Genomic DNA, 10,917 nt, shown 5'->3' with positions numbered 1-10,917 from the left:
TCTTTATTAAACCTCAGCATGACATTTTGATGTGGATGAACACTACCAAAAAATACAAAATAACACCAAGTGGATACATTTTCATGATTAACCCTTTTGGGTCTAAGGACATTTTCTAAATTTTCTGAAATCCGCCTTTAAAATACTTGTACTGAAAAATATTGCCCACATGTTTTATATCAAAATGTTCAGAACCATCTCAGCTCTCTCATTAAAAGGCCCATGTGACCTAGAGCATTTTATAAAGAGATAATCTCTAATGCTGAAAAACTTAAATCTGATTTTAGAAAATCTTAATATTTCTTTTGAAAACATCCCTTTACTCATGTGGATGAATTGTTTTGGTGATTGAAATAGTTTTATCAGAGTCTTAAAAACAAGCAAATCTACCAGTTACACACGGCGAGAGGCAGAGGAGGCGTGTCTCAAGCTTACACATAGACTCTTAACTCAGGGTGTACAGTATCATGTACAGCCTCGCCATAACATGCAATCGAAAGAGCAGTTTTTCCACATTCAGAGGGTGAACTGTATTTCTGCACTGTGTTATCGCTACGATTTTAATACGAACATCATGAATGGTTGTATTTGACGCACCGTCATGTTCCTCGACCCTTCTTCGGTCAGAAAATGTGCCTTGTGCCATGTTGCCATGTGTGTTTCTCTCTATCCTGTTCCCTAGCCACTCCCAGCACCTGTGAGCAATGTGACATGATATTGTTGTCATTTTGTCATCCTTTAGAAGCTCTCTCTGTGTCCATTGATCATACGTTAAAAAAAGAAAGTTTTTTTGTCTGCATTTTCACCTCCCAAAATCCACACAAATTTTTTTTTTGAAAATTCCATTGTAACTGTTCTTCTGTGATGGGGAAAAAAAGGTTTTCAGAAACACTGACCTAACACAGCATGCCTATCTCTGGCTGAAGAGCATCAAGAACATAGTGAAATCATTTTGCAATGGCGCGCTTGGAAACTGGAGTTGAAAAGGCCTGAGCTGAGTATAATTTTTTTTTAATGTTAGACATTATAGCAGAAATGTACACATGTATAACAATAATAAACCTGTTGTCTGAAGTTCATATTTATTTAAATTAATATTCTGGAATCCAAGTTTTGCTTTGTCTCATCCTGAGGCTTCGGATCTGAAAGCTTATACACAGGGGGAGGAGTACTCGGTCTCAGACTGGTCATCTAAAATAAACAAATTATAAATAAACAAATTAAAACCAAACCAATCACAGTAAAAGTGTTTGAAACATGTACAAAATCTTACTTGTTTGGTAGTAATCATAAACTCTGATGACAGCTGGCTTAAGGTTCTTGACTGGAAGCACCTGTTTAATATGTAGCTCATAATTCATAGGAATATCCTTTGGGACCTGTGGGTTATAAACCAGATATTAAACTGTAGAATTGCTTTATCACAGCTCTTTCTGGGCTGAAGTGGATTTGGTCAGTGTGCTGTGAAATTATAAATTTTGTAAATATGAAAAAAAAAAGCTTCTATCTCACATTCTACAGCATTCTTATTACTTACAAATACATATACACTAAAGGAATGTGCATATTTACTGCTGATTATTTCCATTAATACACACAGTAAGCAGCACATTAAACTATTTAGTCTCTCACCTTATTCATATACATCATAATATGATCATCTTGGGAATCAACTCGTTCCACAAGTGGTCTCCTTTTCAGCTGGGGAAAGAGTAATTATTTCTTATTTATGACTTCTGTTAAAACGTTTAATGGTACATAATAACTGTGAGATTGAGGATTATATAGTGTATTAACACTGTGTTTACTAATAAATCAATATAGCTTACTTCACCGGGATCTGCAGTGAATCCTGATAAGATTTTTATATCCACTATCACCATGTTAGTGCTACTTAGTTCCCCTGTATATCTGAAAAATGCAAAAAAACTAAGGTTAGACATTTGCTAGTCTGTCATATTTAAATGTAGATGTCAAGGTGCCAAGTTGTTTGGTCATTTTGCAGTGCTTACAATAACTTAGCAGGTGAAAGTATTATGCATGTATACATGTATATAGTAACATTTAACCTGCTTCAAGAGCTCTGTGTGGGTGTGTGTGTGTTTGTGTGGGCTTTCTCAGAATGACTAAAACATCTGTTAATGTTCCCAGTTTCAGTCATCATTTCTGTTCAACCCTAACCCCGCATTCTGCGGGGTAGAAACACACCTTATATAATCAGCTTTGTAAGTCTTGAATGTCTGAATGCGTCTGTGAGCTCCGTATACCGTTAGAAAGCGCAGATACTACCGTTTCTAAAAATAGTGCTGTTATCGCGGTGCTGTGAAGCCTCTGGAAGTAATCCAGTGTGAAAAACCACCTAAAAATCAAGGTGCTCCTTCAAAATTTGTGTGTCATGTTCGTCATGAAAGATTCTAATGATATTCGCTATAATCAGAAAAGAAGACGCTGCAAAGGAACAAGAAAGACGGCGTTTGCTTTCAGTTTCGTTTTGTCATCTCACTCTGTCTCTGGGCAGAAAACTCATCAGCAAAAATATTCCTATTATTGATTTATAGGTTTTCAAGGTTTTTGTAGGTTTCACATCAAATAATAATGCATTCGATCAACAAATATAAACTAAAAAGGTTAAATAATTTTTATTGTGTATTTTTATCTTTAATAGCTATATACATAGGGTTCATAGGGCTACACACAAATGCACACTTACTCGACTGTGAAGTTGATGGCTACAACATGTCCAAATGATTTTGTGCAATCTCCACCAGTCTTAGCTTTGATGCTCAATGTGCTGGGTACAGTAGGTGTAGGGATATTGTAGAAAAGCGCCATCTGCATTTGGGGATAAAAGAGACATGTCTTTTAAAGCTGCTTTTGGTACTAGAAACCACATTTTTAAAAAATTGTTATTAAAAGTAAAAAAGAAAAGTGAAAAATACTGTTAATAATGGAAGAAGGAGATTAGTAATATTCTTTTAGAAACTGGAATTGCATTTTGTCTGCAAGTACTGTGACACATGTAACCACAATGTAATATGAAAAAACCCATGACCCTGCATTGCAATTTAAAGATGATAAATTTATTTTTGTTGCAATTTTGAATGCAACATGTTTAATGTTGATGCAACACTAGGTAACAGTGGAAATTTTTGCTCCTGGGCTTCCTCTACCATTGCAGAGTGCAATTCACATCTACAGCACTGTCCTAAAATCAAAAGGTGAGCATACTTGCCTGCCCAATGAAGCTTTGCAGTGCAATTCTTGGCAGGTCAGTGAAGCATGAATGATTTTGAAGCTTTTTAAGGTAAAAATAAAATCTAGTCTTGCTTTAAATATCTTTTTTCCTCATGCAGTTTTTCATACGGGTTTGTTGATGCATGCCACACAAGCTACTCTTGCTATGTTTTTAATAAGAGCCCTTTTGTTAAAGGGTTTTATTGTCTGTTTTAATGTTAATAGGATGAACCCACATGCTTCACCCTTCCTCAGCAACAGGTAAAATGCAATGACGCTCCACTTTTCCAATCTCAGCAAAATGTGTGACTGCATACATTTATTTCTGCATTTTTTTTAATGGAGGGTGCCAGTGTAATGGTGCTTTTTCACTGTATGGAACCTACAGAGCGCTGAACTTCACAGCCGGAGTTGTGGCTTTTCAAGCATGCGGACTATGCCCCATATATTCTCCCAGTTATACGGATTCAGTAACCTCACCTAACAACTTTAAAGCTTAGCAGGACTACTAAGTTGTTACAAGTTACTCTCACTTATAGGAGCAGGTCATAAAATTAGAATATCATGAAAAAGTTGATTTATTTCAGTAATTCCATTCAAAAAGTGAAACTTGTATATTATACCCATTCATTGCACACAGACTGATATATTTCAAGTGTTTATATCTTTTAATTTGATGATTATAACTGACAACTAATGAAAACCCCAAATTCAGTATCTCAGAATATTAGAATATTGTGAAAATTTTCAATATTGAAGACATCTGGTGCCACACATTAATCAGCTAATTAACTCAAAACACAAAAAGCTTATTTGAGTGTGGCACCAGGTGCGTTCATAAATAAATCAACTTTTTCATGATATTCTAATTTTATGACCAGCACCTGTATGTGTACATCAGATACAAGATTTATACTACACACACGCAGACCTGCACAGATGCACAGGTGGAGCCTGTCACCACGATGCTATATTTGCCAGATGAAACCTGCAGTGGTTTCTCCTGGTACAGTAGCTTGTTGCTCTGGTTAACTTCAAAGCTGTGGCTCTCTTCATCAGACTTCACAGTGACTGTGCTGGAGCCATCAGAGCTGTACACTTTAGTGGCGTACAGAGCCAGAGCTTGGAGGGCCACCACTGTGTCCTGATCCAAAAACACAAAATCAAGGAATGAGGGACTACATTCACAGTACTCTATCTATTACCTGATCAGTACAGAAAAGGTTTTAAAAATTGCTGAAATGCATTGGAGTACCTGGGTAGAGGAGAAGCCTCCATAGGGATTCTGCTGCCTCACTAGCCAACTGACAATCCTGTTAGCATAACCCAAATCAGCAGCACTAACTTCACCTGTAGTGAGAACAGCTAGCAGAACATAGGAACTGATCTCCACTGCCAAGGAGTCAGAGTTCTCTGTTGCAGACTGAGTCCAGTGAAGATTGCCATCTCGTTATTAAAAGAACATCAGAGAGATGATTAAAATCATGTTTAGAGATACATCAAAATATTATTATACAAATCATGAAATATGACACTGAAATTCCATTATGAAACTGTTACAATTACTGTAACCCTACCACACCTCCGGAAATAGCAATAATATCCAGTTTTTGTAGCAGCTCCCCTCGAGATTTATTGTCTCCAGCCAGACTGAAAGTGTAGGCCAACAGGGCAGTGGTGTAGGGGTTTGATAGGCTACCAATAGAAGACTTTACACATGATAACCCTTTACTCACAACAGCATCCTGAAAATATATATATTCAGGTGTAGATAAAAATACAATTATTTGTATTATACCTTACATCAAGATGGCACCATCATATACTCAACAATCATGTCCCTACTTTAACAGAACTCTTCGCAAAAAGGAGCTGATATATTGACTCATGTGCATGACTAAAATGGCATCAGGGCGATGCCCTATGCTCAAAAACTATTTTTGGGAGTGAATCCAATATCATTTGTATGTTTATATTATATATGTTTAAATTCTAAAGCTGTGAAGTACAGCTGTCTAAAGGTAATGGTAGAGGTCATAGTAGAGCAATATGGAACATGTGGTCTAATTATAACAATGGACTAATTATTACCATTATAATTTACAAAAGCTAATCAATGGTCTCACCTCAGAAGTATGGCCCAATTCAAGTAATGAAGCAGTGATGTAAGCAGTCATGGTCACGTCATCGTTTACACCACCCTACAAGATATATATATATACACACACAGTTGATAATATGCTACTTTTACACTTTAGTCTGAAAAACGTATCTAGTATTTAATAACACACCTTCATTCTGTTGTTGAACAGTGTTCCCTGTCTTGTAAAACATCCATCGGGTCTCTGCTGGTTTATCAGCCATTGCTTTGTACTCTTAATATTTTCTGGATCAATAAAGATGTAACGCTGTGCTTTGCCAAATGTTTTCAATACAAATGTGGTTAGCCTATAGGTGAAGATATATTTGTATTTATAAACAGAACTGTCTTTTTATAATATGTTTCAGAAACATGTGATCATTTATAACATAAATTACTTTAAGTTTTTAAAGAATTCATACTATGTCCACTGAGTAGGTGTTAATGATTTTCTTACCATGTATTCACTTCTCCTCTGCCAAATGTGCTGTATGCACCATTAAAATGCTTATAGTTCAGTTGTCTCTGATATCCTGTGTTTAACACAAATTATTTTTATGTGTGGTTCAGTAAAAATCTTAATGAAAAAAATTGTCATACAGTTAGGTCCTCTCACCATTTTTCAGGAAGACAGTAGCTCTCTCACGAATGGCTGCAGTGAGCTGCTCAGTGTTCTCTAGGTACTGAAGAATGTAGATATTGGGGGCGAGAATAGCAATATTTTGTTCTCCACAGCCATACGGCATTTTCAGCAATCCATCAATATTCTTTAGTGCACGCCCCAGTATGTCTCCTACAAACAACACATAAATACTAGTTATTTATTCATTCAGAAAAACAAGTCTATTTTGAACATGAAAAAATAATGTACATAATTTATTAATAATCCACATTGCAATATCACCATACCAGATTAAGATCATGTAAATTTTATGCTACATTTCTTGTTTTGAAGCCAATGCTGCCATATATTTCGCTCCTTGGCTATGGCTCAAATGATAATTTCTTTCTTTAATGTAATGTGCCCAATGTCTGCTTTAAGACCACTTCAGACCAAGACAGCAGAACAGATAGTGACAACAAGTGAGACTGTACTAATCTATAATATAAATCAATTTTATACCTTAAAGTAAAATGAATATATGCTTCTTTCTATGGGAACCCTAAATATCTAGCAGAAAATAAGTCCTATAGAAATCAAAAGTGTTTTAAATAAAAAAAAATACATTTTGTGAGTGTTTTCTCTTTTACCCAGCACTGAAACAGAAGCACGTGCTGATCCCTCTATTACATCTTTAGGAAGAACCAACTCCAGCTTTTCTGAAATGCTGTTATCTGTCAATCAAACAGGCTCATTTGTTATTGAGAAGTACACTGCAGAAATATAAAGTAAATGTCTACAGTGTGTGCAGAATTATTAGGCAAATGAGTATTTTCATCACATCATCCTTTTTATACATGTTGTCCTACTCCAAGCTGTATAACTGCCACATTTTTGAAGCGTGATCACTGAACAATCAAGTTTTTCATGGCAAACAGGGTCGCAAGAAGCATGTTGAATTGAGAAGCCCATGAATTGAGGAAAATTAAGCGTGAAGCTGCCAAGATGCCATTTGCCACCAGTGTTGCTATATTTCAGAGCTGCAGCGTTACTGGAGTATCAAGAGGCACAAGGTGTACGATACTCAGGGACATGGCCAAGGTAAGGAAGGCTGAAAAACGACCACCTTTGAACAAGAAACATAAGATAAAACGTCAAGACTGGGCCAAGAAATATCTTAAGATTGATTTTTCTAAGGACAGATGAAATGAGAGTGACTCTTGATGGGCCAGATGGATGGGCAAGAGGCTGGATCCGTAAAGGGCAGAGAGCTCCACTCCGACTCAGATGCCAGCAAGGTGGAGGTGGGGTACTGGTATGGGCTGGTATCATCAAAGATGGACTTGTGGGACCTTTTCGGGTTGAGGATGGAGTGAAGCTCAACTCCCAGACCTACTGCCAGTTTCTGGAAGACACCTTCTTCAAGCAGTGGTACAGGAAGAAGTCGGTGTCGTTCAAGAAAAACATGATTTTCATGCAGGACAATGCTCCATCACATGCATCCAAATACTCCACAGCGTACCTGGCCAGTAAAGGTCTAAAAGAAGAAAAAATAATGACATGGGCCCCTTGTTCACCTGATCTGAACCCCATAGAGAACCTGTGGTCCCTCATAAAATGTGAGATCTACAGGGAGGGAAAACAGTACACCTCTCTGAACAGTGTCTGGGAGGCTGTGGTGGCTGCTGCACACAATGTTGATCGTAAACAGATCAAGCAACTGACAGACCCTATGGCTGGAAGGTTTTTGAGTGTCACCGTAAAGAAAAGTGGCTATATTGGTAATGGTATATCACTGATTTGTTTTTGGTTTTGTTTTTGAATGTCAGAAATGTTTATTTCTAAATTCTGTGTTATATTGGTTTACCTGGTGAAAATAAACAAGTGAGATGGGTATAAATTTGTTTTTTATTAAGCTGCCTAATAATTCTTCACAGTAATAGTTACCTGGACAAACAGATATCCTCCTAAGATAGCCAAATCTAAAAAAAAAAACTACTCCAACTTCCAAAAATATTAAGCTTTGGTATTTATGAGTCTTTTGGGTTGATTGGGAACAAAAGTTGTTGTTGTTCAATAATAAAAAGAATCCTCTCAAATACAACTTGCCTAATAATAGGCATATAATAATAAAACTGCACACACTGTACAATCAAGAACAAAACAAAAAAACAACTTAACCCCGTGGACACAGCAACAGGCTCTGGCTCTTGGCCTTTTCAGTTCCTTCAGCCTACAAGAGAAAATTGGATGATCATAAAAACAATAAGAGTAGCAATAAATGTACACAAAGTACAGTTTTAAAGCCATTTAAATAAGTTCTACCTTTACAAGCAGGGTCCGTATGACTGTGTCAATGCGGCCTCTGTCAGGCACACTCACAATCTCATTATCACACACAGTTTGTGACTGTTCTGCCTCAGCACTGACTGTCACTTTCAACTCCCCTACAACACATGTAGAAACACAGAGATGAGTTTATTAGCAACAACACAAGACAAACAAAAGTTTATGATTTAATCTTTGAGGTTTGGAATTCACCGAGCACAGCAGGAATAAGAGTCCATTTGAAAGTTTTTCTGCCATTTGCACAGAGACAGGATGAATACTGGTCATCAGAGGAGTCTTCTAGGGTGTAGTCTGAGGAAGGAGCTGGAGTTACTTTAACCTGTTGATGAATCAGGAGATTAACTCTTTGTTCATGTTAAGTGATGAGAGACTGGTGAAGACAAATATGTGGAGTTTACAGTACCATAATGCACTTAGAAAGATAGTTGAAGACAGTGGCCTTCAACTCAAACACCTCTCCCCGGATGATGGAGTAGGGCAGTGAGAGCTCCAGGAAGAAGGGCTGGAAGGCAAGAAGCTGAGCAGGAGGAGCCACTCCTAGACCTTTAGAGGACAGACAGAAAGCCTCCGTCTCCCAAGTGGTGATAGTGTCTGGAACAGTGACAGGAACCTGCGCTGATCCAGAATCCCTGTGGGACAGAAGCACTTATACCATCAGCTAAAACCCTAAACAAGATAAAGACAAAGCTGGCCATAAAGTTCCAGTTCACTACAATATTTTTGTACTTTTTGTAGGCCTATATATTTTTGTCTATTATAATAATCATCACTGTTAATCATTGCACCATTACAGATTTCTAGAAAGCTCAAATGGATTCCTTATCAGTTTCATGGTTAATATTGTCTAAAGTTTAAGTACTTGTGATTATTTGTAGTTTTTTCTCCTGAAACATTTAAAAATATTTTCTCAGAGTTGAAGGGGTTTAGGAAAATGTACATTAACCTTCATTATTTAAGGCTAGTTTAACTGTTGAAATAATGTAAATTATATAAAAATAATACCATAAAAATTGTGCTGAATCACCTACCCAACTTCAGCAAGCTGCCATATCCAAGTTTCTGGGAAGAACTTACGAACAGTTTCGGTCTGGGTCAATCTGGGTCCAGGGTGCCCAGCCATCCCAACTTCTGCAAGAGGAAGACCTAATCGTGATCTATGGAGCTTCCCTTAAAATACACATGAAAAATGAACATACATCAAATAAGGAGCATTTAAATGTTGTAAATAGCATAGATTAACTAGCACCATAACCTCTAACTGACTTCTAAAATCACGACGAAAATGTTCGCCTCTGTAGATCAAACACTGAGGACCTCTAAAAGCCAGGTTAGTCACCATCTTGATCCCGGCTTTCTGTTGGACAATGAAATACAAAACAAAAAATGTGAATTCCACATTATGTTAATTACATAATAAATGAATGTGCATTTTCATTTTAAATTCTGATATTTAGACCAATAACATTTGCATAAAATCATATACTTTACAATAAACAGTCTCTTACCTCTACAGTATTGTATGCATGATCTATGCGTGAATCCCGTCTGTGTCTAACATAAACACAGTTCTGTTCATCTTCAATGTCAGAGGTATATGATGACACTGCTTTTACTGGCAACAAATTAAAAATCTAAAACAAACATAATTTAAGTTGCAAATGTTGTCATTATTAAAAGTGCTTTGTAATATGCATGATACATAAACCTTTAAGAGATATTTTAAATTTTCACCATTTTTTTAAATTGCTTCATATACACTAATCTCTCGCTACTTCACGGTTCATTTTTCGCGGATTTGCTACTTCGCAGGTTTTTTCAAGGGGGCTTATGACCGCTATATCGCAGATATTGAGGGACAATTTAGGAAAACCATGAAAGATGACTTGCCAAATATTTCATTACATTCATTAAAATTTCATAAAAGTCTTCTTTATTTCTTGCTATTATTAGCTCGTTGTCAGCAAAGAAGAGTGCACAAATCTTTATGATTTCATTTTCAAATCCTTTTCCTCTTCTTTTTAGTTCATTTATTATTCTACATGTTATTAATTTGAATAATGTAGTAGACCCTGTGCATCCTCTTGGTAGCAGACAACATGCATTATACTGCACAGTAACTTCTTGCTGACATAGTGTGTTGTAAGATGACCTGTGATTGGGGCAATTGGAGATTAATGCTTTCATCTTTATTAGTGTAATGTAAAGTATTTATTAGACTAGGTGCCTAAAAATATAATTTTCTTATGGTGTGTAAATTAAAAGTATTTTTTTATTATTATTTACATGTATTAGACTAGGCCTGTGGGTGACAAAATATATCATTTACAAGTATTTCTTACGTACAGTACATGTATTGTTCATGTCCATGTCCGAGTGAAATTTACTGACGCTAAATCACAGCTTAGGAATTACTCTATTAAAGAAACTGGTAGGATATCACATGTAGTTCCAGCTGAAAAACATTATAGAATGACCGTTTAATGCAAAGGGTGGGTTGTTAACAGTACAGGGACGGTTTTAAAAGTCCAAATACTCGTTAAATACATTAAAAATATATATTTCCTCTACCGTGCGGAAATTCGTTTTTCGTGGG

The 10,917-nt window shown here is 36.5% G+C and overlaps 1 protein-coding gene across 1 annotated transcript in view; it reads right to left on the bottom strand.

Moving 5' to 3' along the window:
- Positions 1 to 890: 890 nt before the first annotated feature.
- LOC136681384 (alpha-2-macroglobulin-like) overlaps positions 891 to 10,917 on the bottom strand; it is a 28,249-nt gene continuing 18,222 nt past the window's right edge. The window contains exons 15-34 of the mRNA XM_066658668.1: positions 9,830 to 9,955; positions 9,588 to 9,678; positions 9,353 to 9,491; positions 8,728 to 8,953; positions 8,517 to 8,643; positions 8,301 to 8,422; positions 8,157 to 8,208; positions 6,626 to 6,709; positions 5,991 to 6,167; positions 5,832 to 5,907; positions 5,526 to 5,682; positions 5,361 to 5,435; positions 4,817 to 4,979; positions 4,490 to 4,680; positions 4,166 to 4,378; positions 2,711 to 2,832; positions 1,830 to 1,911; positions 1,633 to 1,701; positions 1,274 to 1,379; positions 891 to 1,191 (exon numbers count right to left, since the gene is read on the bottom strand). Coding sequence (XP_066514765.1) covers positions 1,151 to 1,191; positions 1,274 to 1,379; positions 1,633 to 1,701; positions 1,830 to 1,911; positions 2,711 to 2,832; positions 4,166 to 4,378; positions 4,490 to 4,680; positions 4,817 to 4,979; positions 5,361 to 5,435; positions 5,526 to 5,682; positions 5,832 to 5,907; positions 5,991 to 6,167; positions 6,626 to 6,709; positions 8,157 to 8,208; positions 8,301 to 8,422; positions 8,517 to 8,643; positions 8,728 to 8,953; positions 9,353 to 9,491; positions 9,588 to 9,678; positions 9,830 to 9,955 — 2,439 coding nt within the window. The 3' untranslated portion in view covers positions 891 to 1,150. The remainder of the gene's footprint in view (positions 1,192 to 1,273; positions 1,380 to 1,632; positions 1,702 to 1,829; positions 1,912 to 2,710; positions 2,833 to 4,165; positions 4,379 to 4,489; positions 4,681 to 4,816; positions 4,980 to 5,360; positions 5,436 to 5,525; positions 5,683 to 5,831; positions 5,908 to 5,990; positions 6,168 to 6,625; positions 6,710 to 8,156; positions 8,209 to 8,300; positions 8,423 to 8,516; positions 8,644 to 8,727; positions 8,954 to 9,352; positions 9,492 to 9,587; positions 9,679 to 9,829; positions 9,956 to 10,917) is intronic.

The sequence above is a fragment of the Hoplias malabaricus genome, chromosome 2 (assembly GCF_029633855.1).
Source record: "Hoplias malabaricus isolate fHopMal1 chromosome 2, fHopMal1.hap1, whole genome shotgun sequence".
NCBI classification, from domain to species: domain Eukaryota; kingdom Metazoa; phylum Chordata; class Actinopteri; order Characiformes; family Erythrinidae; genus Hoplias; species Hoplias malabaricus.
This window is presented reverse-complemented; position numbering and strand designations above follow the sequence as displayed.